The sequence below is a fragment of the Mirounga angustirostris genome, unplaced genomic scaffold (assembly GCF_029215605.1).
Source record: "Mirounga angustirostris isolate CCGP_5_RB_7025 unplaced genomic scaffold, mMirAng1.0.hap1 SCAF_2, whole genome shotgun sequence".
In the NCBI taxonomy this organism is placed as follows: domain Eukaryota; kingdom Metazoa; phylum Chordata; class Mammalia; order Carnivora; family Phocidae; genus Mirounga; species Mirounga angustirostris.
Genome location: NW_026991710.1, coordinates 70,922,698 through 70,950,612, shown reverse-complemented (window position 1 = coordinate 70,950,612; position 27,915 = coordinate 70,922,698). Strand labels below are relative to the sequence as shown.

At 39.0% G+C, this 27,915-nt stretch overlaps 1 protein-coding gene across 4 annotated transcripts; it reads left to right on the top strand.

Annotated features, from left to right (window-relative positions):
- The first annotated feature begins 2,811 nt into the window (after window positions 1–2,811).
- Window positions 2,812–27,196, top strand: PPM1K (protein phosphatase, Mg2+/Mn2+ dependent 1K). Of its 4 annotated transcripts, XM_064584783.1 has the most exons (9): window positions 2,817–3,099; window positions 9,447–9,964; window positions 10,821–10,921; window positions 15,376–15,405; window positions 17,688–17,853; window positions 18,217–18,361; window positions 19,317–19,451; window positions 23,280–23,456; window positions 23,772–27,196. In XM_064584783.1, the coding sequence occupies exons 2-8, from the start codon at window positions 9,525–9,527 to the stop codon at window positions 23,409–23,411; spliced, it is 1,149 nt and encodes a 382-aa protein (XP_064440853.1). In that variant the 5' UTR covers window positions 2,817–3,099; window positions 9,447–9,524; the 3' UTR covers window positions 23,412–23,456; window positions 23,772–27,196. The 4 variants fall into 4 exon arrangements, with proteins under 4 accessions (XP_064440855.1, XP_064440853.1, XP_064440852.1 ...); XM_064584785.1 differs by lacking the exon at window positions 23,280–23,456 and having other exon boundaries at window positions 2,812–3,099; XM_064584782.1 differs by having other exon boundaries at window positions 23,280–27,196.
- The last annotated feature ends 719 nt before the right edge of the window (window positions 27,197–27,915 follow it).

The following is a 27,915-nucleotide window of genomic DNA, read 5'->3' as shown; positions in this document are numbered from 1 at the left end:
CTTAATGAAGGCATGGAGTGTTGTGTTCACTTGATCCTTTTGGACATTATGGAATGATCCCTCATGCTGAGTACATGTACATTTGTACTACATTTAGCTTCAGAGATTCAAAGAGCCTAAGTATATAATTCAAAAGAAGTAAGCTACTGGTGTTGTTTGTTATCAACTGTGGTAAGATATGGAGTGGTATGGTTTTCTTTTTATTTATTTATTTATTTACTTATTTATTTATTTATTTAAGAGAGAGAGCACGAGAAAGAGCATGAACAGGGGGAGGGGCAGAGGCAGAGGGAGAAACAGGCTTCCCCCTGAGCAAGGAGTCCTATGGGGAGCTCAGTCCTAGGAGCCTGGGATCATGGCCTGAGCCAAAGGCAGATGCTTAACTGAGTCACACAAGATGCCTCAGTGGTATGGTTTTCAAATGTAATTCCAAGGACTGCAATAACATCAAACATATACATATTCTTCAGGGCCACCTAACTGCTCTTGTTTATCATATGACTATGGATTATAGTTTATTAGAATAAGAGGATATAGCATGGTCATGATGTTCTCAAATGCTGGGCATGCAGTTTTCAAGAACTTAAAAAGAAGGTCAAAATGCCAAGCATAATTCAAAATGTTTTAGGTTTCCAAACTTAAAATTTCTCACATCAACAGCTCTTGTTGTTGCCAAAAGTGCTCACATTCGTGAGTGCAAAGTCCTTCATTATCTGGTCCAAATGTTTGAGATATTGCAAAACATGGTACTACATTACTGATGAACGGTCAAAAGTAACTTAATTGTTGGGACACCTGGGTGGCTCAATTGGTTAAGCGTCTGCCTTTGGCTCAGGTCATGATCCCAGGGTCCTGGGATCAAGCCCTGCATAGGGCTCCCTGCTCAGTGGGGAGCCTGCTTCTCCCTCTCCCTCTGTCTGCCGCTCCCCCTGCTTGTACTCTCTCTGTCAAATAAATGAATAAAATATTTTTTTTAAACAAAGTAACTTAATTGTATTTAAACCCCAGCCACCAAAATGCTCCATCAACATAAAAGGCCAAGACATGTACTAGAATGTACATAGTAGCACTATGGGTCATAGCTCCAAACTGGAAACTACTCTAATGTCTTTCAAAAGAATGAATTCATAAATTGTGGTATAGTCACAGAATGGAATAAAATGAATGATCTACAACTACATGCAACAATATGGAAGAATCTCATAAGTATAAAGTTGAGTAAAGAAGCCAAACACAAAAGAATGCATACTTTATGATTTTATATATGTCAAGTACAAAGACAGACAAAACTAAGTCTGCATTGTTGACAGTCAGGATAGGCAATGACTGGAAGGCATGATGTTCCTGGGTGTTAATAATGTTCTGTTTCTTGATCTGTGTTGGATACAAAGTTGTGTTCGGAATGTGAAAAGTCATTGAGGTATATATGCAGCTTAGAATGTGTGTACTTTTCTGCATATATATTATGCTTCAATAAAAAGTTAACGAAAGAAAATTCTAGGAAGCCCATGAAAATTGAATCTCAACCCAGCATAATAATCCTCCATGTCATTACCAGAATTTGTGGGTCATCAATGTGAGAATCAGTCTCTAAATCGAGTAGTTAATGAACTGGATTCAGAACAGCTGTCCCAGGAGCAGGATACCTGATATGTCAAAACAGGCTAATAATTTCCCTTTAAAATCTCCAGTCTCTCTGCTTTTCCCTTCCTTCAGGGATATCACCATAGCTTAAGCCAGGTCATCTCCCACCCTGATTTTAATCTGAGATGGTCTCCTCACCAGTTTCCCAATAGTCTATTCTACTGGTTCTCTACCATTAACCAAAGTGATGTAAAGTCTAAACTAGATCCTTTTATTTCTTGCTTAAAATGCCTCAATAGAGTCCCATTACATTTAAAACGTAAAGCAAACTCCAAGACTTGTGTATATGGTTTGGCCTCAGTCTACCTCGCGCATCTCATGTCATGCTGCTCTCCCCCGCTTTCTGTGCTAGAGTCATACTGGTCTTCTTTCTGTTCTTCCAAAATGTCAATTTGTTGCACCTCAGGACCTTCGTCCACTCTCTGCCCAGAACAATCATCGCTTTTCAGGTTCCTTGGCTGACTGACTGATTTCCTTCTCACTCTTCAAGTCTCCGATTAAATGGCATCTTATAAAGTTCTCTTATAACAACCGTCCCTATCTAATCTCAACCCCCTATTATTCACTATATCCACACTTTGTCTATTTCCGTCCTTGACGTGATTCTTGTTTCATTTGTTCACTTGTTTGCTCCCTTTTCCTCATAAGACTAAGTTCCGTGAAGGCAGAAATCACGTGTATTTGTGTCAGGATTGCGGTGCCAATGCCTAGCACAGTGTCTGGCATACGAAAGTTCCTCCATAAACATAGAAATACTTGTCGAACAAATGAATCGACATTCCCAAGGGACCACAAGATGCCTGTTCAGTCACGAAGAACATTGCACTGTGAGTTTTCCAAAGAATAGCAGTGCAACCAGATGCCTGTCAAGCCCTTCTGCCCAGGCAAAGTGTTGGCATTCGTTCTCGGTTTCCTAGTTGTCACAACGACTGCCCCCCCCAGCCACAACGGACACACACCCCTCCTCGACAGGCTGGCGATTTACCCAGTCTCCCGATCCCACCCACCTCCCAGGCGCCCCTTCATTGGCCCTAGCGCCAAGGCCTTCGGGGGGGGCGGGATGTCACCTCGAGCCGCTACTGGCTCGGGTCGACGTCCCTCTACCGCGAGCTGCTAAAAGTCAGCCAAACCAAATTGCAGTTGCGGGGAGGCTCGTTCCTGTTGGGCTCTATGATTGGCTGCGGCCGGGGGCCTGGGCGGCCGGCGCCCGCCTCTCCGAGCGCGGATTGGCCAGAGCTGCCGTCAGTCAGCCGGAACAGACTTCCCTCTCCATCTGGCTCACTGCGGGCGAAAAATTCTCGAGATTTTCCAGCAGAAGAGCCAGTGGCTGTGCTAGCTTCTCGCTCCAGAAACCAGAAATATCGGGGAAGGCAATCTTATTTACCCAGCAGGAAAGTCCCTTCCCCGCCCTCCGTTAATTAACTAGAAAATTTCCAGGGACGTAACCATCGCGAGGTAAGAGCCTAGAGAGTGCACTTCATTTATTTCTAACAGTTTATGATATTATTTATAGGCGGGGTCGCATGCCCGCACTCAGGGTCTGCGGAATGGAGATTAAACGGAGAGTTAGGGAGGGAAGGGGAAATGTAGGTTTAAATCCCCCAGCCCCACAGTCAGCGTCTGGGTTCTCTGTGCGCCGCTTTCTTCTCTTTGGAGGTCATGAGTAGCATGTCCTGTCGGGGCCCACCCCGGCTACCCTGCAGGCAGTGGGCGTTTCCCGCCGAGACCCCCGCACTCGGCCTTGAACTTGACTGCAGGCGGGGGCGTCACCATTGCGAGTGGAGTGGGCCGGGGTTGAAAGTCAGGAGGGACCATGGACTGGATGGTGGAAGGGGCGGGGGCCGCTCGTTCGTGTTTCTCCGTAGGGAGGATCCGGGTCGTCCTGCTCGCACCCCGGACTGGAGGATGCTGCAGGGGTCAGCGTCGCGTCGCCGCTGCAGATGCAACCGGGGTGAGGGAGATGTGGCGACACCCGAGATCTATGCGGGGAGAGGGTGGTTGGGAGGCGGAGACGGGGCGGCGGAAGGTGCTGGAGGGAGCCCAGCCATCTGCAGCGCTGCGCGGGCGGGAGGGTGTGCTTCCTGCAGTGTATCACACTGGCTACTCATCTGTCACAGCCAGCGAGCGAGCCCGGGATCCTGAACTGTCCGAGGGCGAGCGTTTCAGGGGACCGGAATAGAGCAGGATGCAGAGCCCTGGTTGGTGTCCATCCGAGGGTGTGGGTTTTGCTTTGCCAAGAGAGGCCTTGTGGCTGGTGATGGGTTTTTTTTTAGCAACCGCTTCGTGTAGATGAGAGATTTCACAGGAGGCGACAAAGACGAGAGTCCGGGTGGAAATAGCCGGGGAATTTGGAGTCCCTAGAGCTCCACTGGCCTTTCTGAGCTTTCTGAGCCTCTTAAGCCCTTCTGAGCCCTTAAGCCCACCCATCCTCCACCATCCTCAAGAATGAGATTGTCGCCGGTTTCAGAATGAGTGACAAGTGACGGATTATAATGGTCTTGAAGAAGAGTAGTGATGTCGTGGTATTAGAGGAAGAGAACAGGTGCACCACTGGGTAATAAAATAGTTATATTTTTGAGTAGTGAGTTCTTGCTAATGATTTTTTTCTTGCTACCAGAGTCACTTTCTATTGATGACCGACACAGGCACCTCCCTTGACTAGAATCTTAGAGAAGAGGAAAGAAGAGGGGAGATGTGCTGTTGATGTAGTATAGAATGTCAAGGAAAATCCTTAAGGAAGTATAAAGGTGCAGGTTTGGAATGTGGTCTGTGAGTTGTATCCACATTAATGAAGATGTTTTAAAAGATATCTATGGAAATAGAACAATGAATACTTTTCAGGACTTTCATTCCTCTATTCACACATCTAAACATGTTCACATCAAACCCAAGGGGAATCATTTGGGGTTTTTATTGTTGTTCTTTCCCTCATGTAGACTATTAAAATTTGTTTCCCTTCCTCCCAGCAGAGTACTGATAAGATATTGGAGTCCACATTTCCTGAAATACTTTTGGGAGGTTTCCATACCATTTGAATTTATTAGGATGCATTGGTTGTCTTTAAAAAAGTTGATAAAGAAATATTGGCTTTGAGAATATTAAAATTATCTGTTGTTTTCTTTGCGGAAGTTACTGATGTGAAGATACCTGAGTGCTGCTTTATAATGGGCAAATATGAATATTTTCTTAAATATTTTTGCTGGAGAGATCAATCTAAGAAGTTTCTGTAGCACTGAACCGTAGAACGCCTGAATGATTTTGGCATGCACTTAAAATTACAACAATAAATTGCCCTTTTGACCTTTCAGCAGTCAACAGTTCAACTCAAATCCCAAGTGTATCCTCCTGACAGAGACAGTGAGTGACTCTCTTATCCAAAAATAAATTTGGACAGCTCTGAGATATTTAAACCATTGAGGGATTATAAAATGGGAGTGATATGAAGATGCAAAATTGGCATAGCAATCTTGTAGCTGTAAATTGTGGCTTTTCTTCACCACCTTTTATTTTTAAATCAAGTATGTACTTCAAAAGTTCACTACAAACCAAATGCATTTTTTTCCCTTCCTGATGCATTTCACCTGAGATTTCTTACTCTCAGGATGTGGGTTTTCAGCAGTGCCCTCACGCAGAATCTGTGCTTACTCTTGTGGTCTCCGAGCTTACTTCCAATTTAACTCTCTTTGCTGAGAATCCCTCCTGCTAGTCAGAATTGTTAAACCAGGTGCCAACACTTTTCGCTGGTCAAGAGTTCTGTGTCAGGACTTTCAAGTATCATATTAAACTGTTAAAACATTAAGGAAGAAGATGGAGAAGGCCTGGTCACAAATCAATGTGAAAATGATGAAAAAGAAAGATATTTTCAGGCATTTATTTATTGACATATGTAGAATATATAGGGTTTCTGTGTGTGTATATATATGTGTGCATACTCACACATTTTTAAAAATTCATGTGATTAAAGTAAATTTGTGGGTCCTGCATTTTTATTATGATTGGGAAATAAAAAGGGATTTGGAAAAGTTTGGTCTAGAAGGAAGATTTTCCATTTTCTTTTTCCTTTTGGTATATGACTATCAATATAGTTTAGGTTGCTGATATAAATAACCTGTCACTAGGATTTTAGCCAAGTTCTTTATCTTTATTTTCTTGCTTAGCATAGTTTTTGCATTTTATTTTTGCTAGTTGAATATGATGTGTGGGTAGTCTGTTCTTGTGCTCTTAGTTGATTTAACTCTTGCTCTGACATTTTTGTGTCTTCAAACGGCTTTCAAGCAGAATTACTTCTGCCCTTTGACTCTTTTGGATGACTTTTACTTTCAAAGCTTGAATATAAATGTTAAAATGGTTTATAAAAATAAGCTAGCCTTAGGGTGCCTGGGCGGCTCAGTCTTTAAGTGTCTGCCTTTGGCTCAGGTCATGATCCCAGGGTCCCGGGATCGAGCCCCGCATCGGGCTCCCTGCTCCGCGGGAAGCCTGCTTCTCCCTCTCCCACTCCCCCTGCTTGTGTTCTCTCTCTTGCTGTGTCTCTCTCTGTCAAATAAATAAATAAAATCTTAAAAAAAAAAAAAGCTAGCCTTGATGTCTGACTGAGATAGTGACATAAAGGATTCCTGAATAACTTTTTTTTTTTTTGCAGAATGATAAACACATGCCAATTTATAATTGCTGAACTGACAAATAATAAAAATATCTCCTAGGTGTTTGTCAATTTGTTCTCCACTCTTTTTGTTACGAAGAACACTGATGTGTTGTTGTTTTTTTTCCACAGGCTTTGGGTTTTTTTTCCCCACATCATAAATTATACTCTCTTGTCTGCTAGTCAGTGTGTAGTCATTTCTATGGGTGTTTCAGAGAACTGGGGGCAGGTGATGACTAGATTCCTAATTTCAATCTCTGGAGGAAACTTTTCTTGATGTGCAGGTTTAATTCAAAGTAGTTATTGAGCTTGGGAACACAGGTCCTCTTTGAATTGTTTCCCCAGAGAATGTGGAGATTAATATGATTTAGTTATATTGCATTGGAAATATACGAAGTCACCTGCTTGCGTAAGTTGTGCTGATCTAGTTTTGTAAACTAGCTATATATCTGGCTCACATTTCATCTAGGCCAAAAGTATTCCCCAAAGTAAATGTTTTCCTATGACTACTCTGCTTACTTCCTGAGGTGATTGTGCAGATAATAAATGAGGAAGGAGGCCAGGTTGGTGATTGATTTTAGTCCAGCAAGGCTTTTAAAGAAACTGTCCAACTTGCATTTTATTTCATTCTTTTCTTTCTTTTTTTTTTTTTTTGTAAGATTTATTTATTTATTTCAGGGAGAGAGAGAGAGAGCTGGAGTGTGAGGAGGAAGGGGCAGGGGGAAAGAATCTCCAGTAGATGCTGTGCTGAGCACAGAGCCCAACAGTGGGGCTGGAGCCCACAACCCATGAGAGCAGGACAGGAGCTGAAACCGAGAGTCCAGTGCTCACCTGACTGAGCCATCCAGATGCCCCATTTTATTTCATTCTTAAATAATGTTTCCAATGGATATTTGTTTCCTGCTAAAAATGCAGCTCTGACGCTGTGAATTGTGTAAGACTGACGAATCACAGACCTGTACCCCTGAAACAAATAATATATTATATGTTAATTAAAAAAATAATAATAAAATGCAGCTCTGGGTTTTTTTGTTTGTTTGTTTATTTGGTTGGGTTTTTTTTGGAGGAGAGAGAGAGAGAGAGAAGAAAGAGAAGAGTGCCCTAAAAGAGCTGCAAAAAATGTACTCAATATTTATTTGCTTCTAATTCTAGAACTCTTGTTTAAAGTAGGTGAACGACTGCAAAATGGCCCAAGGCTGAATATAGCCTTCATGATTTCAGATTGAAGCCAAAAGAATAGTACTTTGCTTATACAAAAACAGACTCATTATATTGTGCACCTGAAACTAAAAAAATGTTGTATTGTTAGCGATAGCTAGGTTTAAAAGAAGAAAGAATCAACTTCACTAACTTCTGGTGCACTCTTCAAATAGTAATGGTTTCTAATAAATGTATCTTGAAAGTTTTATTTTTTTCTTTATGGTCTAAAGTTGCTCTGTAAATTATCTCCATCAGTAATCAGTACTTAGTTCCCTAGTGTAGATTGTATTATAGTTTGAAATTTCTTCACAAGTCCTTACCTTTATTTAACATAGTTATTGTCGCTGAATGAAAATATCACCTTCAAACAGCAGCAAAGGAATAAACACCTTTTTTTGGTAATTTAATGTGTTGCTTCTCTTTCATACTTGATAACCAGAGATACTATGTCTCCTCCACCCCTAATATTGTCATAGAAGTGAGTTTCAATCTTTTGTACATGATATTAGCTAAAAGGCCCAGAAAGAATGGCCTCCTAAGTCTTTCATGATACATTAATTCTTTGGAAGGCCTTCTTTATACTAAATTCTATGAAGGCAGGGCGCATATGTTTTTCATTGCATAGATACCTAAGGGAGTTCTTTGGAATTTCATCTTTTCTTTCTACTGTTTTATTTACTACTCTTACACAGAACTAGACTGATTTCTAAAAATTTATTTGAAAATGATTATTTGAAATCTGCAGTGCATTTACTTATGGGTTCACTCAAGTTGCGCTTTGTGTGTATGTGGCTTTTGCTGAGGTATTTTTTCAAGTCCACTTTGTATTGTGAAATAATTCAAACATGCAATTGAGAGTAATATAATACCTGTATACCCTCCACCAGCATTATCAAATCTTGACATTATGCTATCTTTTCCAGTTGGTTTTTAATACATAAAGTAACAGAACAAAGTACCGTGGAGTTGAATTTTTGCTTAGAACCTTATTTATATGGAAAACTGCCAGAAACACAGCCCTTCCTGCAGGGGTGTAAGAATTCCCCTTGACAATACCCAGGGGAGGATTCAGCTTTGGGGCAGAGTCCAGAAATGGGGGGGCAGAGTAATAGTTTCAAAGAAATGTGGTCTGGGCTCGGACGCTAGCTCCTAGTCTGCAGGGCACGCAAGGGCTGGGCTGCTGGGCTGGGTAGATCGGAGACCAGCAGCTGTTAATGTAAATGCATAGATCAGTTGCTCATAAGTCACAAAGGTGGTACCCCCTAATCCAGTGATCACACACATTGGAACTGGCTCATCCTTGTGCCTGTGGGAGTGTTTGCCCAAACCATTCTACATTAACCATAGTAATGAAATATGTGAAGTTCAGTAAGTTGACAAATCTTAAAAGAAAACAGAATTTAGATCGTAGATTGTGTCTTTGCTAAAACTTGGGCACTCTGAGTACAGAACCGTCCTATTAACCAATTACTTTTCTTATTTCTTTCTCCCTTAAGAGACTTTGATACTGTCAACATTTGCCCCTACCCTTTCTTTAGAGCAAGGGAGTTAATGAAGGGAAGAATATTTATTTACACCCATATTTTATATTCTTGCTATGCAAAGTATGGGCCTGCTGGATCAGCAGTTTGCTGTCACCAGGGAGCTGGCTCGAAATGCAGAATCTCAGGCTCCACCCCAGGCAGACTGAATCAGAATGAATCTGCCTTTTAACAAGTTCCCCGGGTGACTGTAGGTTAAAGTTTGAAAAACACTTGTTCTATATGATATATACACATTGTCACATTTTAATAGAATTTAAACACTGTGAAAGGGGTAAGTAAATCAATTTTGGTTTTGATCCACTATTCTTAGAAGTAGGCTGTTGGATGCCACATTCTTTATGGCCTTACATTTTGGTAATATCTAATGATACATCAGTTATATGTGGAAATACTGATGGAATCTCTCTCTCTCTCCCCAGTCACATCATTTTTCTTGAAGACATTCCATTATTGTTCTATTGACCTTTCCCTCATTCCTGAGTCCTTTGGAGTTGATTATGTCCACAGCTGCCTTAATTACTTTGGTTAGAAGTGGTGGGAACCACGTGAGAAGGAGAGTGCTGCTAAGCTCCCGCCTACTGCAGGACGACAAACGGCTGACGCCTACCTGCCACAGCTCCACTTCAGAGCCTAGGTGTTCTCGGTTTGACCCGGATGGTAGTGGGCGTCCGGCCACTTGGGATAATTTTGGGATCTGGGATAACCGCATCGATGAGCCCATTCTGCTGCCGCCCAGCATTAAGTACGGCAAGCCAATCCCCAAAATCAGCCTGGAAAACGTAGGCTGCGCCTCGCATATTGGCAAACGGAAAGAGAATGAAGACCGATTTGACAGCGCTCAGCTAACAGACGAGGTCCTGTACTTTGCCGTGTACGACGGGCACGGCGGACCTGCAGCTGCTGATTTCTGCCACACTCACATGGAGAAATGCATCATGTATGTACAATGACTTTTCGCTCTTGACTTTGCAGTTTACCTTATACTTCATGTTTAAACTTTAACCTTTTGGCCGAGATGATGTTCCCTGTTAACCTACTTAAATTTGAGTGGTTCCATACTGTTTTAGGAACAAGCAGTGGCTTAAGCATGCCCTTTATTACTGGTGGTTACCACCATTCCGCAGTGTATATTTTGACAACTCACCTGGTGAAAGCATTGACCAGGATCAACAGCACTTTGATTTGTGATCGTATCAAGCTATATAGTACAGGATCTCACGTATTAGGAAAAGCATTTACTCCTACCAGTGCAGGGCATATAGTACTTCAATAAATGGTAATTCTTTCAAGGGGTATGAATGGCTTTAGATGATTGACAGTAGGATGGGGAGAATGCATTTAGTGAGGGTGTTTTGGAGCTCTTTAAAAAGTTTATTTACTGCAGTAATTACTAATGTATTTTGGGGATCATATGACTTGAATTAAAAGAGGGGGAGAACATATGACTATTTCTTGTCTTCCTGTAGTTATTCATGCTGTTCATCAGTGGATTTATTCATGTTTTGAACTCAGTGGCGTACATTTATTTGAAGGAATTTTGACCTCTCAGGGTTGTGGATAGACTATTAATCTTTAAGGACGGAGACTTGGACTTTTATTTTATTGTTCTTAAAGGCTTATCTCCGTGTCTAGTTATTTCCTAATTTGAGTTGTTAATCTGTGGATTTTAAGCATCTGAAGGCAAACCATGGCGGTCCATTGTATGGAGTAACAGCTAGCCAGAGGGACCTAGGTGAAGAAGAGAAACCTATTATAAAATGATTGTTTGGGACTCTTTTTTCCTCTCCACAAAGGGATTTGCTTCCTAAGGAGAAGAACTTGGAAACTGTGTTGACCTTGGCTTTTCTAGAACTAGATAAAGCCTTTGCAAGGCATGCCCACCTGTCTGCTGATGGTAAGTAAAACAATCACATTCCTTAGGGTCTTGGGGCATGTCTAATGAAAGGAAACAATTTAAGCCCTTTAGGGGTGGGAATGTAAGTTTATTTGTGAGGATGCTTATATTGAAAGTGGTTTTATATAAGAAATAACTTTAAATGCTGTTTGGAATCAATGTAGTGTTAGTACCTCATTTTAAAATGAAATATCTTGAACAATTTTTTAAAAATTGAAGCTCTAAAATGGTTCAGATATTGAATTTAAATTTTAAAAAGATTAAAAAATTTTTAAATTTGCTCTTTATATGGACAGCAGGTCCATAGTATGGGAGGGTTTACTGTTTTGGTTTTTTAGATGAACCTGATGAGTAAGTACTGAGATAGACTATAGGGTAATCTCATTTAGCCACATAGTAATTGTCCAGACAAAAAGAAAATTGCTAACTGGTCCTAAATAAGAAAAGACAATGGGTAATATGCACTACTCTGTTTAATCTTCAGAAGGAAGATATGTTTTCTCCCACTTCTAAAAGACTTTGTTTTTGTTTTTATTTGTTAAACACAAGGACATGTCAGCTGAATTTTAAAATTTACGTATTGTATGTCCTTAAATTTTGAAAGTAAAATGTTTCTGATTTTCACTGAATTTATCAAAAGCATTCAGAAAAACATAGCTGGTGTTTTCTAGTTAGCTGACCCCCAAATCTTTTGTTCCTAAAGGTAATCCTCAACACTTCTGCAGTGACCATTTAATGTATGCATACAGACCTCATAACTGATTTGAAAGTGAATCATGCAATATTAATCTGTGTTTGGTTCATCCTTTTATTTAAAGGAAGTCAAAGCACCACAGAAATAACATTTCACAATTTGCAGTTGAGAGCATAGGGATAGAAAGTCTCAATTCACCTAAAAGGCCCAGTTGCAGGGTGAGGGCTGGGATTTTCCTGGCACCACAGTGGCCTCCCTCACGGGCATGTTTAATGAGGAGGATTCTAGAAGATGACTAGGATGGCTCTATTCGCCATCTTACAAGATTTTTCCTGCCCTTTTTTGAGAACCTTACTGTCATCATACTTTTTGGAAAAGCATTAGAGTCCACTCTCTTTGTTCAGGGATTTGTTTTCTTGTTTGTAGATCATTCGGCCCATTTTCTCTTCTCCTTCATTCCTTTGGACTTTTTTCCTTCCAGCTGGCTCCTCACCTTTGAGAATAGAGGTTGAGAGAAGGTAAATTGTAGTATAAGATTGAGCTCTTGTTCCTAATGGGTAAAATATAGGAGGTAGAAGAGAACAGTCAAACACCTTCTTGTAGTTTTATTTTTATGACTCTGAATATTGGCATGCTCTGGTTTCATCCATAACCAGGTTGGCTGTATCTCACACCATGGTGTTTATTAGCTCTAATGCCGGTGGTGTTCCCCAGCTGTCCTGTAAACAGGTAGAACCTACTGGCCTCTACCTGTCAGAAGAAAACCCTCAAGTTTATCATGGGGAATGTGTAGGCCAACAGTCAAAACATTAACCCTTCATGGGTGCAGTCAGCCCTTTGGTAAAGGATCTAATCGATGAAAATGCTGAAAACTGAGATTCGGCCTAAAATATGAGAGGACCCCTTTCATTTTATTAAATAATAAATTATAATTCAAGGGAATTTTGAATTTAGGGAAAAAATTTGTTTAACTGGCCTACCTTAAAAGAAACTTTCTAAAGGTGCCTTGCTCAGAGACCATTGTACAAAGAAAGTAATCATAAAAATATAATTAATTTCTAATAATAAATTCAAATTGTATTTAACTTAGTTCGTCTGTCATACACCTTGAGCTAATGATCTTAGAACTTTCATATGCTATCCTAAAATTTACTTTCCATTTAATGGCCATTTGTTTACAAGTATAATGGAGCACAGCAGAACAATACCTAGTTGCTACCAAAAGAAAGGGCACTGTTGTTCTTAAATCTTATTTTGTATGTATTCTTATAGATTACTTGGTCTGTGTGTGTGTTTTTAAATAAGTATTTTGGGAACAACTTAAAAATTTATTCTTAGTAAGTTGCCAAGGCTTTCAACATTGCTAAAAATTGCCTTTTGATATTTGGGGCCTATTTTATCAAATATATTAAAGCCACTGAAGATAGATGCTGTAAGTTGTTTAACTTTTCAATTTGTGGATTAAAAAAACATGTTTCAGATTTCAAAGTTATTATTTAAATTAAAACCTTTTTTTTTTTTTTTGGTTTTTAGTAAGAACTGAAGCTGTATCAGTATTATAAGAATGGATAATATTATTTTTGGTATAGCTATAGGTAGGACCCAGGCCAGTTAAAAAAAATTGTGAAGTAAGTGCAGTTTGCCTTTTCCAGGTTTTTTGTGTTTTTTTTTTTTTAACCTTTTCTATCAGCATCAGTCCCATTTTCCCCTCCTTGAACCCTTTCAGTGAGGAGCTTAAAGGTAGTCACCATGCTTATTCATTTTGAATCTCCAGCACTCAGCACCCTGTATAGACTCTGGAAGGCACTCAATAATTATTTGGACTGACCTGGTCTCCATGCATGTTCTTTCTCACTGAAGTTATTGCAATTTATTCTTTGATTACCCTAGAGCCAATTTAACCAAATTATTACCATAATGTGTGTGTGTTAATGAGTTATCACTCCTGTGTGGATTTGAATTTTAAGTAGGGGAAGGCTGAAAAGAGATTGGTTAAACCATAGGAATGAATCAGTAATGGTAGAATTTGGGGTATAAATGGGAAGAGTACACCTTAATTATACTGTATTAGCTTTCTTGGGAGAAAGTGAAAAAAATAAAGTGAACATAAAACATTTTCCTCTTCAAGAATTTAGTCCAAAACTGTCACATCTGCATAAAGTGCTTCAAATTATCTTGTTAGCATTTAAAATAGTTACTATTTCAGTTTAAAATGGGATGGTTTGAGGAGAAGAAAATCAGAATGCCACTTACCAAAAACAGCAAGAACGTTGCCCTTACAAAATTGTTGGCTATTTTTATTGATTTGTTGTTGACACGTTTTGAAATTACCCTTATTTATGAAGCTAATTTCATCATCCTCTTTAAATATTTTTTTGTATTCAATTCATGCCAGTTGTGTATTTTTACAGTTAATGAAACCAGCCAGCAAATTCAAATGATATCCCATTACTCTCCTGTTGATGAACAAACCTCACTTAAAACAAACGGGGTGGTAGAAAACTGAGATTACTGTCCTTTACATTCTATAAACTCTTCCAAGTGTTTCTAGATTGCTTAAGGCTTGAAAGCAGCAAAGCTCCCCAAGAGACAGATGGATCAAAAAGAGAAGACTCGCTCTGATGTTCAGGGCGTGAGATGTTGGTGGCAACATTGTGAGTTCCAACGGAAACGTCCATGCACTTCACATTACCTGATCTCTTCGAAATCACCAGTGTTAGAAAGGCAGTGTTTTTGAGTCTTCTTATATTGGGCGCAGCCAAAAGAAAAGAACAATAGGGACGACACTGAAGAGATACTTATTGTGCTGTTACTGCTTCAGCTCATTACTTGGATTTTGGTGTTCATGAGTCCTACGTGTCTGGAACACCCATGTTTAATAAATATTGAAAACCATTTTGGTTTATACATATTATTGTTTACATGGTAAACAATAACTACTGGGGCGGGTGGGGGGGTTACACTTTGGAAAGTACAGCTTGAAAAGTACAGCTTTTACTCTTATGTTGCCATTCAGAAACTTGATCATTTTTCTTTTGATATGACGACCTGCAACACTGGGGAAAGGAGAGAGCTGCAGAAATACCCATTTTGTGAATCCCATAAACTTATAAACATGCACTAGAGCTCAAGAGCCTTACTAGCCTATATTTAAACAATTAATTTAATCAGTCTACTAAAAAAATGCATTAAGCATCATTAACAAATATGTTACTTCTTGTATCTGGTATAGGAGGTGCTTTAATTCCTTCTTAATATATATTTGAATCCCAGTAATTTGGTGGTATACTGTAGTGCACATCCTTTCTAACTACGTACTGCTTGTCAGATACAAATTACTCACTGCTGAACCCATGAATTTTCCCGTTAGTTATTGGGACAATTCTGATACTGGTACCAATCAAATTGACAGTGCCTTTTTTCCAGCTCCTAGAGGTACTGATTTACTTCTCAGGACTAACTGTTAAAGTGTGTGTGAGTGGTGTGCGCATGTGAAAGAGAGAGAACGAGTGTATAGATGTGTGTCGGTGGTATACTGCATATATGTTTGTATGCCTGCATTTGTATATAGTTTTCCCAACCGTGGGAAGCTCTGAAACTACGAAGTTTTACTCTGTGATGAAAAAATGGATTCAACTACAAAATACCATCAATTTGGGCAAACTGAGTCTTGAATTCGTTGATCCGACACCTCCTGGAATATTATGTAATTTGCTAGTGAAATTTTCACCAAAATAAAAACCTTCCCCTTATTTTGCAGCTCTTTTCTCTGCCCTCCCCTGTGTTGCAGGTTTGTAATGTTTGAGCACAATTCCTGGGTGAATTTCCTATTTGCCTCTGTGCGTGTTATTTGTGGCAGAGAACTGTGCCCGGTCAGCAGCTCTAGACCTGGAGCCCGTGGACACTATATGCTGGGCTTCAGTGGAAAGAGAGATCTGCTTAATTTTGTCCCAGGTGAAGGAGTCCAGCGGTTCCTAGCCTGGACTACTGGAAGGTTCCCACATCCTCTTTGTCCCATTAGTTGAGATGACTTGCAGTAGGAAATGTCCAGTGAGTGTTAAGACCTTATTGAAAGATGTCTTAGTTTTATAGTTTATGTTGTTAGGGCAAAAAGTGAGAATTTTTACTTCCATGTTAAATGTTAAATGAAATAAATGCTTATTTAATCTTTATTTATTAGATGCTTAGCAAACCAGAATCTACAGTTAGTTTTGAAAACTTTCCCATAAATCCTGGGGTTTTGGAACTGTGAAGTTGGGTTGGTTAAAACTCAAGCTCTTTTAAATTCCTGGGTGGCAGAGGTGGCCATGAATGACAATAGAATCCTGAACAGCGAAACTTGGAAGTGTTAGTTCGTGAATTTTTAACTCTTTTGATGAAGCTAATTAAGCTGCTGCTGACCATTTAAGCGAAGGAGAGGAATACTAAGTTCCCTGGGCAGGTAGCATCTGAGTGAATGCCTGTACTCTCTTGCCTGGTGCTTCCTATCATTGGAAAAGGTCACAGTGGTTAAACTGGGAACGTCCTACCGTATAATGTTTTGGGCAACTCAAAAGTTAACTTTTGTAATATGAACATCACTGATTCTTACGCTAAAACATTTATGTTATACAATGACAAACATGTAATGTGTTTTAGCATTGCTCAGATACTACCTTGCACAACAGTTCCAAAATCAAAAGATTAATGGGGAGATAGTGCAACTATAAATGCTATTTCTCAATAAATTAGATTCAGCATGGATATAAAAGATTAAGTAGGATTTATTAATGTTTTCTCCATTTTACTTTTCTGATTAAAGCAGGCATTTTAATATACCAATTGGAAAATATATTTTTATATCTATGTATATATATATCCATCCAAAATGTATTACTGATGAAATTTTTTAAATTGTCTTTTTGGGGAAAAAAATTGGAAAGATTGAGCCTCAATCAGTCAAATCAGTAGCACTTCATTTTTCCTAAATCTACCTTTAAAGAAGAAATCATCTTTGGATGATCACCTGAATATTTTATTTAGATGCTTTAAAGAATGAACCATGTTACTGAAGACAATACCTGCTTTAAATAAGTTATCTTTTTCAGTTTCTTCCAATTTGCTTTACTTTTTAGCCCTTAATTTCATAGTATTCTCACTTTTGGCAAGGCTCAATGCACCTTCAAAATTTTTAACAAATAGTAAAGAACTTAGGATAGATGCGGTTTGAGTAAATGAAAGAAAGATGCAAAAATTCAGTTTGGATTGGATGAAGGGAACAGTGGCAACCTCAAGCCAAGTGACATTTAATTGTGTTATTGGTCAGAGAAAATTAAATGTGAACTGCATTAAGCGTTTGGGAAACTAGAATGAACTTCATTCTCCATCCCCCATATTTTCCTAATATAACGATGACTGTAACTTTGTTTCATGTCTGGGGAGGACAAAGATAAATAGAAAAGAATGTGAACCTTTAACCATTTGAGGATTTTTTGGGTGAACATTTGTAAAAATAAAACAATTGTAGAAGGAAAGAATATAAAATATAGCACTTGAAGAGCAACTGATACGCCCTTGGCATTCTTGCTTAGCTTATTAACTGATAATACTGTCATAGGATAGGAATGAAGAAATGGAAGAGAAAGCCTTCTGAGTGCATAGAAATTTTAGAAGAGTCAGCTTGCCTGAATGAACTCAGTAGACCTGAAGGTCAACCTGCCATTTTAGCTAATCTAATTAAAATGTAATACTTTTAATACTGACACCTGATATACACACAAGGGTGTCATAAATATCAGTTCAAGTCAGCTCTAGTTCATATGAATAGAGGCCATGTGGAGACAGTGATGCACTTTTTACCAAATTAGGTTAGCAACTTTTTCTATTTGCATGGAGCCTTGTTACTGAATTAAATACCTCTTTCTCTGCATGCTCTTACTTACATAGTTCATTTGCATTTTATTTGCATAGCTCTAGTTAGATTAGAATGGTACATTTCAGCATAGTTTAACATGCCTGTGTTTTATTTTGTAATAAAAATTCCATATCCAATTGTTTGTCACTGACTTACACTCTTTTTCATAATGTTTGCAGCAACCCTTCTGACCTCTGGGACTACAGCCACAGTAGCCCTCGTGAGAGATGGTATTGAACTGGTTGTAGCCAGTGTTGGGGATAGCCGGGCTATTTTGTGTAGAAAAGGAAAACCCATGAAGCTGACCATTGACCATACTCCAGAAAGAAAAGATGAAAAAGAAAGGTACCACCTCCACTGATCATTCTATGAGGATGCTGTTTATATAGTTCAAGATATAAATGAAACCTTGCATTTTATTTTTATTTATTTATTTTTAAAGATTTTATTTATTTTTTTGAGTGAGAGAGAGAGAGAGAGTGCGTGCTTCGGAAGTGGGGAGGGGCAGAGGAAGAGGGAGAAACAGGGAGCCCGACTCGGGGCTCGATCCCAGGACTCCGAGATCGTGACCTGAGCCGAAGGCAGAAGCTTAACCGACTGAGCCACCCAGGCACTCCGAAACCTTGCATTTTAAACTGATTTCATCTTAAGTTTAACCGTGCCTTCATTTCCTGGGTATCATGTCATAGTCTTTTTTTCTTGGACCAGGATCAAGAAATGTGGTGGTTTTGTGGCTTGGAATAGTTTGGGACAGCCTCACGTGAATGGCAGACTTGCAATGACAAGGAGTCTTGGAGATTTGGATCTTAAAACCAGTGGTGTGATAGCAGAACCAGAAACAAAGAGGGTTAAGGTAACAATCTGCAACAGCTGATACACATGCAAGGAATGAAAGCAGGATTGTTTCCAGCTATAGGCTTTCTTAGAAGCCTTAATTGAAGCTAACATGCCTTTTAAAGTTTATGGAAGGATAGATGAACTTTTCAGATAAAATAAAATACTGGCTTACTGTAGGATGAAGTGCCTGGTTTTTGCTTTACCTTGCTTGCTGGAATTCACCTGGTAAGATGGCTCTAGTGCCCTTCCTCCCCGACACCTGGTCACCCAGTGTCACCACCACTCGGAATCAGACCTTTACCTCCCTTTTGCACCAAGCTAAATGATCGCCCTCCTCCCTCTCTCTGACATCTTTTGCATGCTACCAATCAGTGCCCCAATTATACTACACTTCCCTCAACACACACCCAGTTGTGAGCTGACACTTACCTCTCTGCAAGTGCTGGTACCTAGTACTAGGTAATAGAGGCTCCCAACGATGGCAGCAGGAGATTGCTCATTGAATGATTTCCGGTCTTCTAGCTACCCCGCTTATATTCATTGTGTCTAACAGATACTTACATAGGGTTTCCTATGGGCCAGGCTCTGTCCAGAATAGCTACTACCACCCCATTTTACAGAGAAAATAAATCTAGAGCATAGGTGAACTCCCCTATGTTTGCCTAGCCAAAATGTAGAGGCAGATTTCAAACCCAGGAAGCCTGGCTTCAGAGACTGTGCTCTCTACCATTACAGCGTGCTTGCCTCTCATCATTTGGCTGTCTAGCTTCTTCCTTTGTGGTGTTACTAAGGACATGTGGGGTTTGTCCTTGGTGCTTGATGCTAAATGTTGCTAATTTTGCCCAAAATCTAGGTCTTCCATTTTCACCGTTAAGCTTTTAAACACAGACGACCACTCAGCAAACCGATAAAATCTTTGAATTTTTAAAACTATTCAGAGGCTGAGTCTGTGTATTTGGTTCTGATTGCAGCTACATCATGGCAATGACAGCTTCCTGGTCCTCACTACAGATGGAATTAACTTCATGGTGAATAGTCAAGAGATCTGTGACTTTGTCAATCAGTGCCATGATCCCAATGAAGCAGCCCATGCAGTGATTGAGCAGGTGACAGAGCAGAGCTTCTGCTAGAAAAGTCCTGATTTGGGTGGTGTGGGGTGGGAGGGGTGGAGAGAAGAACACCCAGGTGCCGGTCTTGGTACAGCCCGGAGGGGCTACTACGGGCTTGAGATTTCTTTGAAATCCTGTGTTTGAGCCTTTAGTATTACAAGGAATTTTACACTTGACTCCATAATATTCCCAATTTCCAAAATGTTTACAATTCTCCCAAGTAGTTAAGTAAAACCTGTGTGCCAGGGAATGTGCTATGTTTATTTTTTGGATTTGTACACACCTTGATATGATAGTAATAGCAACTGGAAATTATAATAATAGTTAATAGTATTATCACTTATTATGTGCCAGACACTCTTCTAGTCACATATATTTAACTCATGTAATCATCACAATAACCTTCTGAGGTTACAGCTAGTATTATCCCTTTCCACAGATGAGGAAAACCAAGGCACAGAGGCTGAGAAGTTAAGTAACTTATTCAAGATTACAAACTTTTAAGTTGCAGAACTGGGCTTCAGACCGACAGCCAAGCTCCCGGATTCAACCACTAGACCATTAAACTAGACAGCTCCAAGTAAATATCCAGTATAGGAACACTATAGCATAGTCCACATCTGGTTTTTAAGAAGGGGTTGTGTGAGGGGCACCTGGGTGGCTCGGTCGTTAAGCGTCTGCCTTCGGCTCAGGTCATGATCCCAGGGTCCTGGGATCAAGCCCCGCATCCGGCTCCCTGCTCGGCGGGAAGCCTGTTTCTCCCTCCCCCACTCCCCCTGCCTGTGTTCCATCTCTTGCTGTCTCTCTCTGTCAAATAAATAAATAAAAATCTTAAAAAAAAAAAAAAAGGTATGTGAAAAAAACAAACAGAAATTCAGAAAGATGTATGGATAGGTTATGTATGAGTATGTCACTCAGAGATAAAATGGGGAATACCCAGTAAAGAAAATGTAAAATTTCCATGTGCTCTTTAATATCCTATTAGATATTATCTATATATTTGAAGATACCTAATAGATAGCTCTTTGAAGTTATAGCCATCGCTGATCATTAGAGTCATGCTTTAATTTAACAGCTACTTCTGCATTTCCCAATTTTTACATTTGCAACTGGGAAGGCAAATTTAGCCCAAACTTTTAAGTGCTAATATTTGTAATTAAGACTTAAGGCCTCACTTAAAAAGCATTATTTGTTTGAAAATAGATGGGCAAGCATGAAGTATTCCCTTGGTTACTATGTGGGTTCATGAGATTACAGAAATGGGCCCAATCCTGTGGATGATCACTTCTTTTCTCATTTCATCTCCCTGTCTTAGATATATGTGTTCTCATTCACACAGGCAATGATATTTTACCTGCATGGTATTCTGCTGTATTTGTGTACCATAATTCTTTTACTAGTTCCCCTAATCAGCAAATTTAGTTTATGTTCACTTTTCCATATTATAGGGAGGGAGAGCACTGTATAAACGTTCTTATATCTACTTGTGCATGTCTATTTCCTTCATATATTATTTTCTCAGGTAAAGTTCTTAGAAAATTGCTAGGTAAAAGGATACACTGTATTCTAAAACTTTTTTAAAAAAATATTTTATTTATGTATTAGAAAGAAGAGAGAGAGAGATCATGAGCAGGCGGGAAGGGTAGAGGGAGAAGCAGACTCCGCGTTGAGCAGGGAGCCCGATGCAGGAATCGATCCCAGGACCCTGGGATCATGACCTAAGCTGAAGGCAGACACTTAACCGACTGAGCCACCCAGGTGCCCTATTCTAAAACTTTTAATAAGCTTGCCAAATTGCCCTCCAGAAATGCTATACCAATCTATACTTCTCTCTAGCATGTTTAAAAATTTGTTTCTCCAAATGCTTATAATAGTTTTTTGCCAGTTTGATAGGTAGAAAAATCAAATTTTAGTGTTTTAAATTTGCATCTTTTTTCTTTGTTGGTGGAACTAACCATTTGCACAGGTTCGTTAGATCCTTGTATTTCTTGTCTGTGTATAGCGTTTTCCCATTTTTTTATAGGCATATTTGTCTTTTTCATGGTTATTGTAACAACTTCCTATATGTTAAGTATATTAGTACCTTGATATTGCGAACTTTTTTTTGGTCTTTCAATTTGTAAAACTTTTTTATATTTTGATGCTTTTTATTTTATTTTTTTTAATTTTTTGAAAAGATTTTATTTATTTATTTGTCAGAGAGAGAGAGAGGGAACACAACCAGGGGGAGCTGGTTCCGTGAGCTCAGTAGGGACTCTGCTTCCGTGTGCTGCTCCGTTCCCTCTCTCTCTCTCTGACAAATAAATATATAGGAGACACAGCGAGAGAGGGAACATACACACACACACACACACACACACATATAGGAGGGCTCTGTGTTCCCTCTCTCGCTGTGTCTCTCTCTCTGTCAAATAAATAAATAAAATCTTAAAAAAAAAAAAAGAAAGAAATATTTCAAAGGAGCCCGATGTGGGGCTCGATCTCAGGACCCTGGGATCATGACCTGAGCCGAAGGCAGATCTTTAACCTACTGAGCCACCCAGGTGTACCAATATTTTGATGCTTTTTATATTAGATATTTTTATCAACCCTTTCCCTCACAGTTTTGGCCTCAGGCTATTAGTTCTTTTGAAATACATTTGCTGTTGAATATAATCCCAAGCACTTCTTATAATGCTGACTGTGTCATTTGCTATTTGTATTTGTTTTTTGTTTTGTTTTGTGTTTTTATTTATTTTTATTTTTTTATTTTTTTTAAGATTTATTTATTTATTTGAGAGAGCGAGAATGAGAGAGAGAGAGAGTACATGAGAGGGGGGAGGGTTAGAGGGAGAAGCAGGCTCCTCGCCGAGCAGGGAGCCCGATGCGGGACTCGATCCAGGGACTTCAGGATCATGACCTGAGCCGAAGGCAGTCGCTTAACCAACTGAGCCACCCAGGCGCCCCATTGTTTTGTGTTTTTAAAAGATTTTATTTATTTATTTGACAGATAGATTGACAGAGAGCACAAGCAGGGGGAGTGGCAGAGGGAGAAGCAGGCTCCCTGCTGAGCAGGGAGCCCGATGTGGGACTCGATCCCAGGACCCTGGGATCATGACCTGAGCTGAAGGCAGACGCTTAACCGACTGAGTCACCCAGACGCCCTGTCATTTGCTATTTGAATTAGTTCTTTTTTTTTTTTTTAAGATTTTTATTTATTTATTTGAGAGAGAGAGAATGAGAGACAGAGAGCACGAGAGGGAAGAGGGCAGAGGTAGAAGCAGACTCCCTGCCGAGCAGGGAGCCTGATGCGGGACTCGATCCAGGGACTCTAGGATCATGACCTGAGCCGAAGGCAGTCGCTTAACCAACTGAACTACCCAGGCGCCCTTGAATTAGTTCTTAAAATTGATTTACAGTTCTCCTACTGTAGAAATTTAGTTTATGCCACTTTTCCATTTTGTAGGGAACATAATAAACCTTATCGTTGTTCTATCTTATACACTTTCATTTCCTTAGGTTATTTTTACCTTGTATTAGTCCCTGTGCTGAATGCTTTATTTTCTTCTTCCAGAGCATATCTTGATCTTAGTCCACTGGTCTTTCTGTTGCCAAAATTGCTACAGTGGAATATAGTTAATATGGTTGTTTTTTTGGGGGGGTCATCTGTTATTCTGTGTACGATCTAATAAACTGTGTGGACCTTGATACATGTTGAATGAATGCGAAGTAACTGGGTTAGTAGCTATTCTGCGTGGGATTATAGCCTTCCAGAGGAATGGTGACTTTTCTTTGTACAGACTCTCATGTCCCGTGTTTTCTTCTTCCTCCTGCCAAACCTCGCAGGCAATCCAGTATGGTAGTGAAGATAACAGTACTGTGGTAGTGGTGCCTTTTGGTGCCTGGGGGAAGTACAAGAACTCTGAAGTCAACTTCTCATTCAGCAGAAGCTTTGCCTCCAGTGGACGATGGGCCTGACTGCTTGCTGGGACTCTGAATTTCTGTGAAACAGTTCTTCCCTGAGTATGTCAAGAAACTTAGTAGATCAAACGCGTCAGCTGTGTCGGGGTGACTCTGTGACTCACTAGATTAGTACACAGTGTAAATGTCCTAACCATCTACATTGTAGTTTTTCATAAGTAGCTGTCATATTTATGTTCAGCTGTACATACTCAGCATAAATATGTGTGTCATTCAGTTATTGTGAGTCTCGAAGTTGAGTGAGCAAATGAAAAGTGGTTTTGACACACTTGCTGAGTGTTACAGTTCTAATTTTTAAAACTCTTAGGCAGCTATGAGTTTCTTTTGATCATTTTTGTTCTTTATTCGTTTGAACAGATTCTCGCCTTCAAGGTCTTCAACACTAGTAGGCATTTTGACGGCTCTGCAATGTGTTCGCCGCAAGTGTTTGTTTTTAATAGCTCTACCGAGGAGTAAGTGTGAAAACGGAGTTCCGTGTGACTATATTTTGTATTTTGGACCACTTACTAGTAAACTTCACAATGCAAAAGACATTAATTCAGATAATATGACATTGCTAAAGTATGTGCGTGTTGACAACGATGCACTTTCGTATTTCAGCTGTGTCCCTTGGTCTCCATTCTTCTTTTTTCTGTAGCTAAGAATGCTATACAGATACATAGACTACTCCTTTATATCAGAAAAGCATGCACAGGCTGAGTCTTTTGGTCAAAGCTATACAAACTTAAATACTGACGGTATCAAGTATTCTGTGTGAAGGTTCCATTGGTTATCTCTAACTTCGTGTTCTGTGTATTGTATATAGTATGTTTATGTCACTTTTTGTATAGATTCAGCAAGTTGGATAATGTGTCAGTAAAAATGATACCACACTGACTGACAATGCTACAGACATAGTGTGAGGTTTATGTCTCCTTTTCGCTTATTTCTGTGATTCACAACAATAAATCTAGAACATTAAAGCATTCTGTATTTCAGCTTGCTAGTGTAACTTAGGAATGTAAAACTATACTTCTTTATATCTGCATGTAAGTTTGCTGTTAAAATGTGCATCTCTACATGCGTGTTTGGAATTATATCTGCAGTTTATTTTGGCAGACAATGTAAATTTGTTACATGTGTGGGTGTACGTACAAATCTAAATTTTGGAGTAATAGAGAATTAAAGGGAACAATCCTGCATAGCTCCTTCACCAGTTAGCTTTAAATTACTGGTATGTTTATCCCCAAGGACTCCTGACAAACAGAGGGCAGTTTTATAGCAGAGAACCAACGGTTATTGGCAGGTGAGGAAGTGAATTTAAAATGGCTGTAGGAGATGTTTTATGGTGGCTAATTGATGTGGAACACACAGAAGCAGACTAGCATGTTGAAGCTACATTGCTATATGGTAATTTGCAAATAAAATAATAGGATGTGAGGAAAATACTGAGTGTTAAGAATGATGTGGAGTTTTGTTGTAAAAACAAACAAAAAAAGAAACCAAGAAGAAAATATACCTTCCACTCTCAGTTTTCATGGTCGACTTGTTGTCTGTTTTTATGTTTTCATTTAAAGGTTTGTTAGAAGGAAGATGGCCCGATATAAATATTCACATCTTCTCATCTTTTGGGGAATGGAAGAAAATGAATCTTGAGTTTTCCTGTATTTATTAATCAGGAATTTTCCTTTGATAAAAAAGTTGACAAAGAAATATTTCAATTTCACGGGGCACCTGGGTGGCTCAGTCGTTAAGAGTCTGCCTTTGGCTCAGGTCATGATCCCAGGTTCCTGGGATCGAGCCCTGTATTGGGCTCCCTGCTCAGCGGGGAGCCTGCTTCTCCGTCTCCCACTCCCCCTGCTTGTGTTCCCTCTCTGTGTCTCTCTCTCTGTCAAATAAATAAATAAAATCTTAAAAAAAAAAAAAAAGAAATATTTCAATTTTTTTTCCCAAGGAAGCTTAGTGAAAGTAAAAAATATTACAGGAAAGAAAATAGTCTCCTGTTCATTGTCTGGGAAGTGAGGAACCAAAGGTAGGCTAAGAAAGCTGGAAAGCTTTCTTGCTCTTTCTGACATACGTTTAGGTCCCAGAACCTAAATATAGAAGCTTCATTTAGGAGTATGGAGAATTTCCAAACTAACAAGCAAATGAAAACTCTAAAGCACAAAATGACATTCTGAAAATGTAGGTTTCATTTTTGATCTGAATTCTTCACAGGGTGGGAGTGATGTTGTCAAGCTCAAAAGTCACTGATGCACTGAGGCAGATTGCCAGGTTTAACAAAGAGGAATCTGTAGGGTTGTCTAGGCCTTAGTATGGGGTGGACTTTGCTCTGCTTCATCTGAAAAGCTTTTAAAACTCGAAATCAATCAACTTTGACTAAAGCATAAAAACATATGGGTGTTTGTTTTTTAAGCCACAATGTTGAAGTATAATTTGTAGGTTATTGTAATCCACAAAAGATATTAAGCCTACAAGGAATTATGCAAATAGTAGGGAAAAAAGGACTATTCTAAATATAGTTTTTTAGCTATAACTGTGAATTTGCCATGTGGCTGTTACCATGTGGGTGTAGGTATAGTGTAGATTATATATTAATGTAATTAAACCTAAATCTGTTATAATTTACACTTGCCCTTCATTTATATGTAGTATATCAATCATCTTTATCAAATGTGTTGCCAAACTATTTGCCAACATTGACTTGGCAAAATATTCTTAAAAATCATTGTGATTTTTCACAAGTATAAGTTCTTAAGTACCTAATATATTCAAAAGTAATGCTGTCCTGCTCTCCATCAACTGTTTATTTGTTGTAGATTTTTGTGTTTAAGTGCTTCAAAGTCTTATGCATTTTTCTTCTGAAAAAAAAAATTAGTTTGTTTTGAAGGAAACAGTTTTGAATCTCTGTACTCTATGATGTGAACTGTTCTCAAGTTCCAAAATTAAAAAGAAATTACTTGCTTTGAAGAATTATTAGTACATAATCTGAATAAAAATTATTTTTTCAAAGAGGAATTTGATTTTTTTTTTTTTTTTAATTAAAAATCCTGGCAGAGAATGAGTTGGGTCTGTGCTAACTCCTCAATGTCAGACAGGACATTTAGTTTCTAAGAATGGACAAGGATTTAGTTTCAAGGTAATATGATAGTAAGAAAATGCTTCGAGGCGGGGCAAGGCGTGGTTAAAGTTTAGCATCAAACAGTTAAATACAAACCTGGATTGGTATTTAGCACTTCATTTGTTCACATACTCTTATCCATGGAAAGTGACATAAAATTTTGGTTGGATTACCTTTTATTGTACTTACTAGGTTCACTTACCTGGATGACTTAAGCAGAAATAAAATGCTGTGTCTTTGCAAGCCAAATTCTGATGACCTCCCTGTTGCTTTTGGTATCTGGAATGAGACCCATGCACTCGGGCAGCTCCCACTGGTTGTTAGGCGGCTCAAATGGTCCACTGATGGTCAATTAAGTATTCTGGGCTGTGAAACCATAGAGTTCTTCCCCCTCCAAGAATGACTCATCTGCCATTGGATTCCAGTACAAAATTGAGCAGCTTAATGTGTCCCAAGTTAAGTTAATTTCTGCTGAATTGCTCCTGTGTACACTGTTTTACAATTTAACCAAAGTGCTACTTGGGTGTACTTTGTACTTGTTCCTAGTGAGTTGATGTAATTGCTGCTTTGACCATTGTTTTAAATGTATGTATTAGAGTAATTGTGAACAGACTAAAATCATGTATCTCCGTGTTCAAAACACCATTTTAATAAAGTACATCCATTAAACACTTTTTAAAAATCCAAGTGTGTTTATTTGGAATCCAGACTTCCAATATTTATTATGTGATCCTGTGAATACTGATATACAAGAGCCAATGAATGGTTGGGAATTTAGGAGCCAAATTCAGGATGTTTGCAAAATTAGTTTGAAGAATCTTTGAAAATAATGTATATACTTATCCAAATTTTTTTGATTTGATCTGAAAGAAAATTTGTCTTTTTATTTCCTTCTTCCAAAATATTTGTTGGTATATCAGAGGAAAATGGTCATGATGATTTTCTAATATTTTGCATGTAGTATATTTCACTGTAGCGTTTCTATGTATTTAAAAAAATAGAAATAGGGGTTTGGCAGTGATTCTGCAGATCTCAGCATTATGCATTTAACATAAGCAATTTTTAATGTCCTGTTGTTAATTGAATAGTTGCATTCCATTGGTGCAAGGATCTCTTCTATATTGTATTCCCTGAAGGTAACTTGGTAAAACTTGGTAAAACGGCAGTAGAGATCTGTCTGTCCTGTTTTGTTCAAACTCCATACCTAGCACTCTTCATAGGTTTAGCAATGAGGAGAAAATGTTGAATCATTGATCATTAATGTTTGTTGATTAAGTTAATGCATTGAATTATACTTTTATTGATTTTATTTTAGTGGGGAAATGGACATTAGATATCTTGAGTATTAAGCCAAACATAGTATTTAATGGTGAAGGAATGACTTGTCACCCCTTTTGGTGT

Coding starts and splice junctions, on each gene's coding strand:
- PPM1K (XM_064584783.1), top strand. CDS start 9,525: ATGTCCACAGCTGCCTTAATTACTTTGGTTAGAAGTGGTGGGAACCAC. Junction 17,854..18,216: donor AGAAAAGATGAAAAAGAAAG/GTACCACCTCCA, acceptor TTCTTGGACCAG/GATCAAGAAATGTGGTGGTT. Junction 19,452..23,279: donor CCCATGCAGTGATTGAGCAG/GTGACAGAGCAG, acceptor CAAACCTCGCAG/GCAATCCAGTATGGTAGTGA.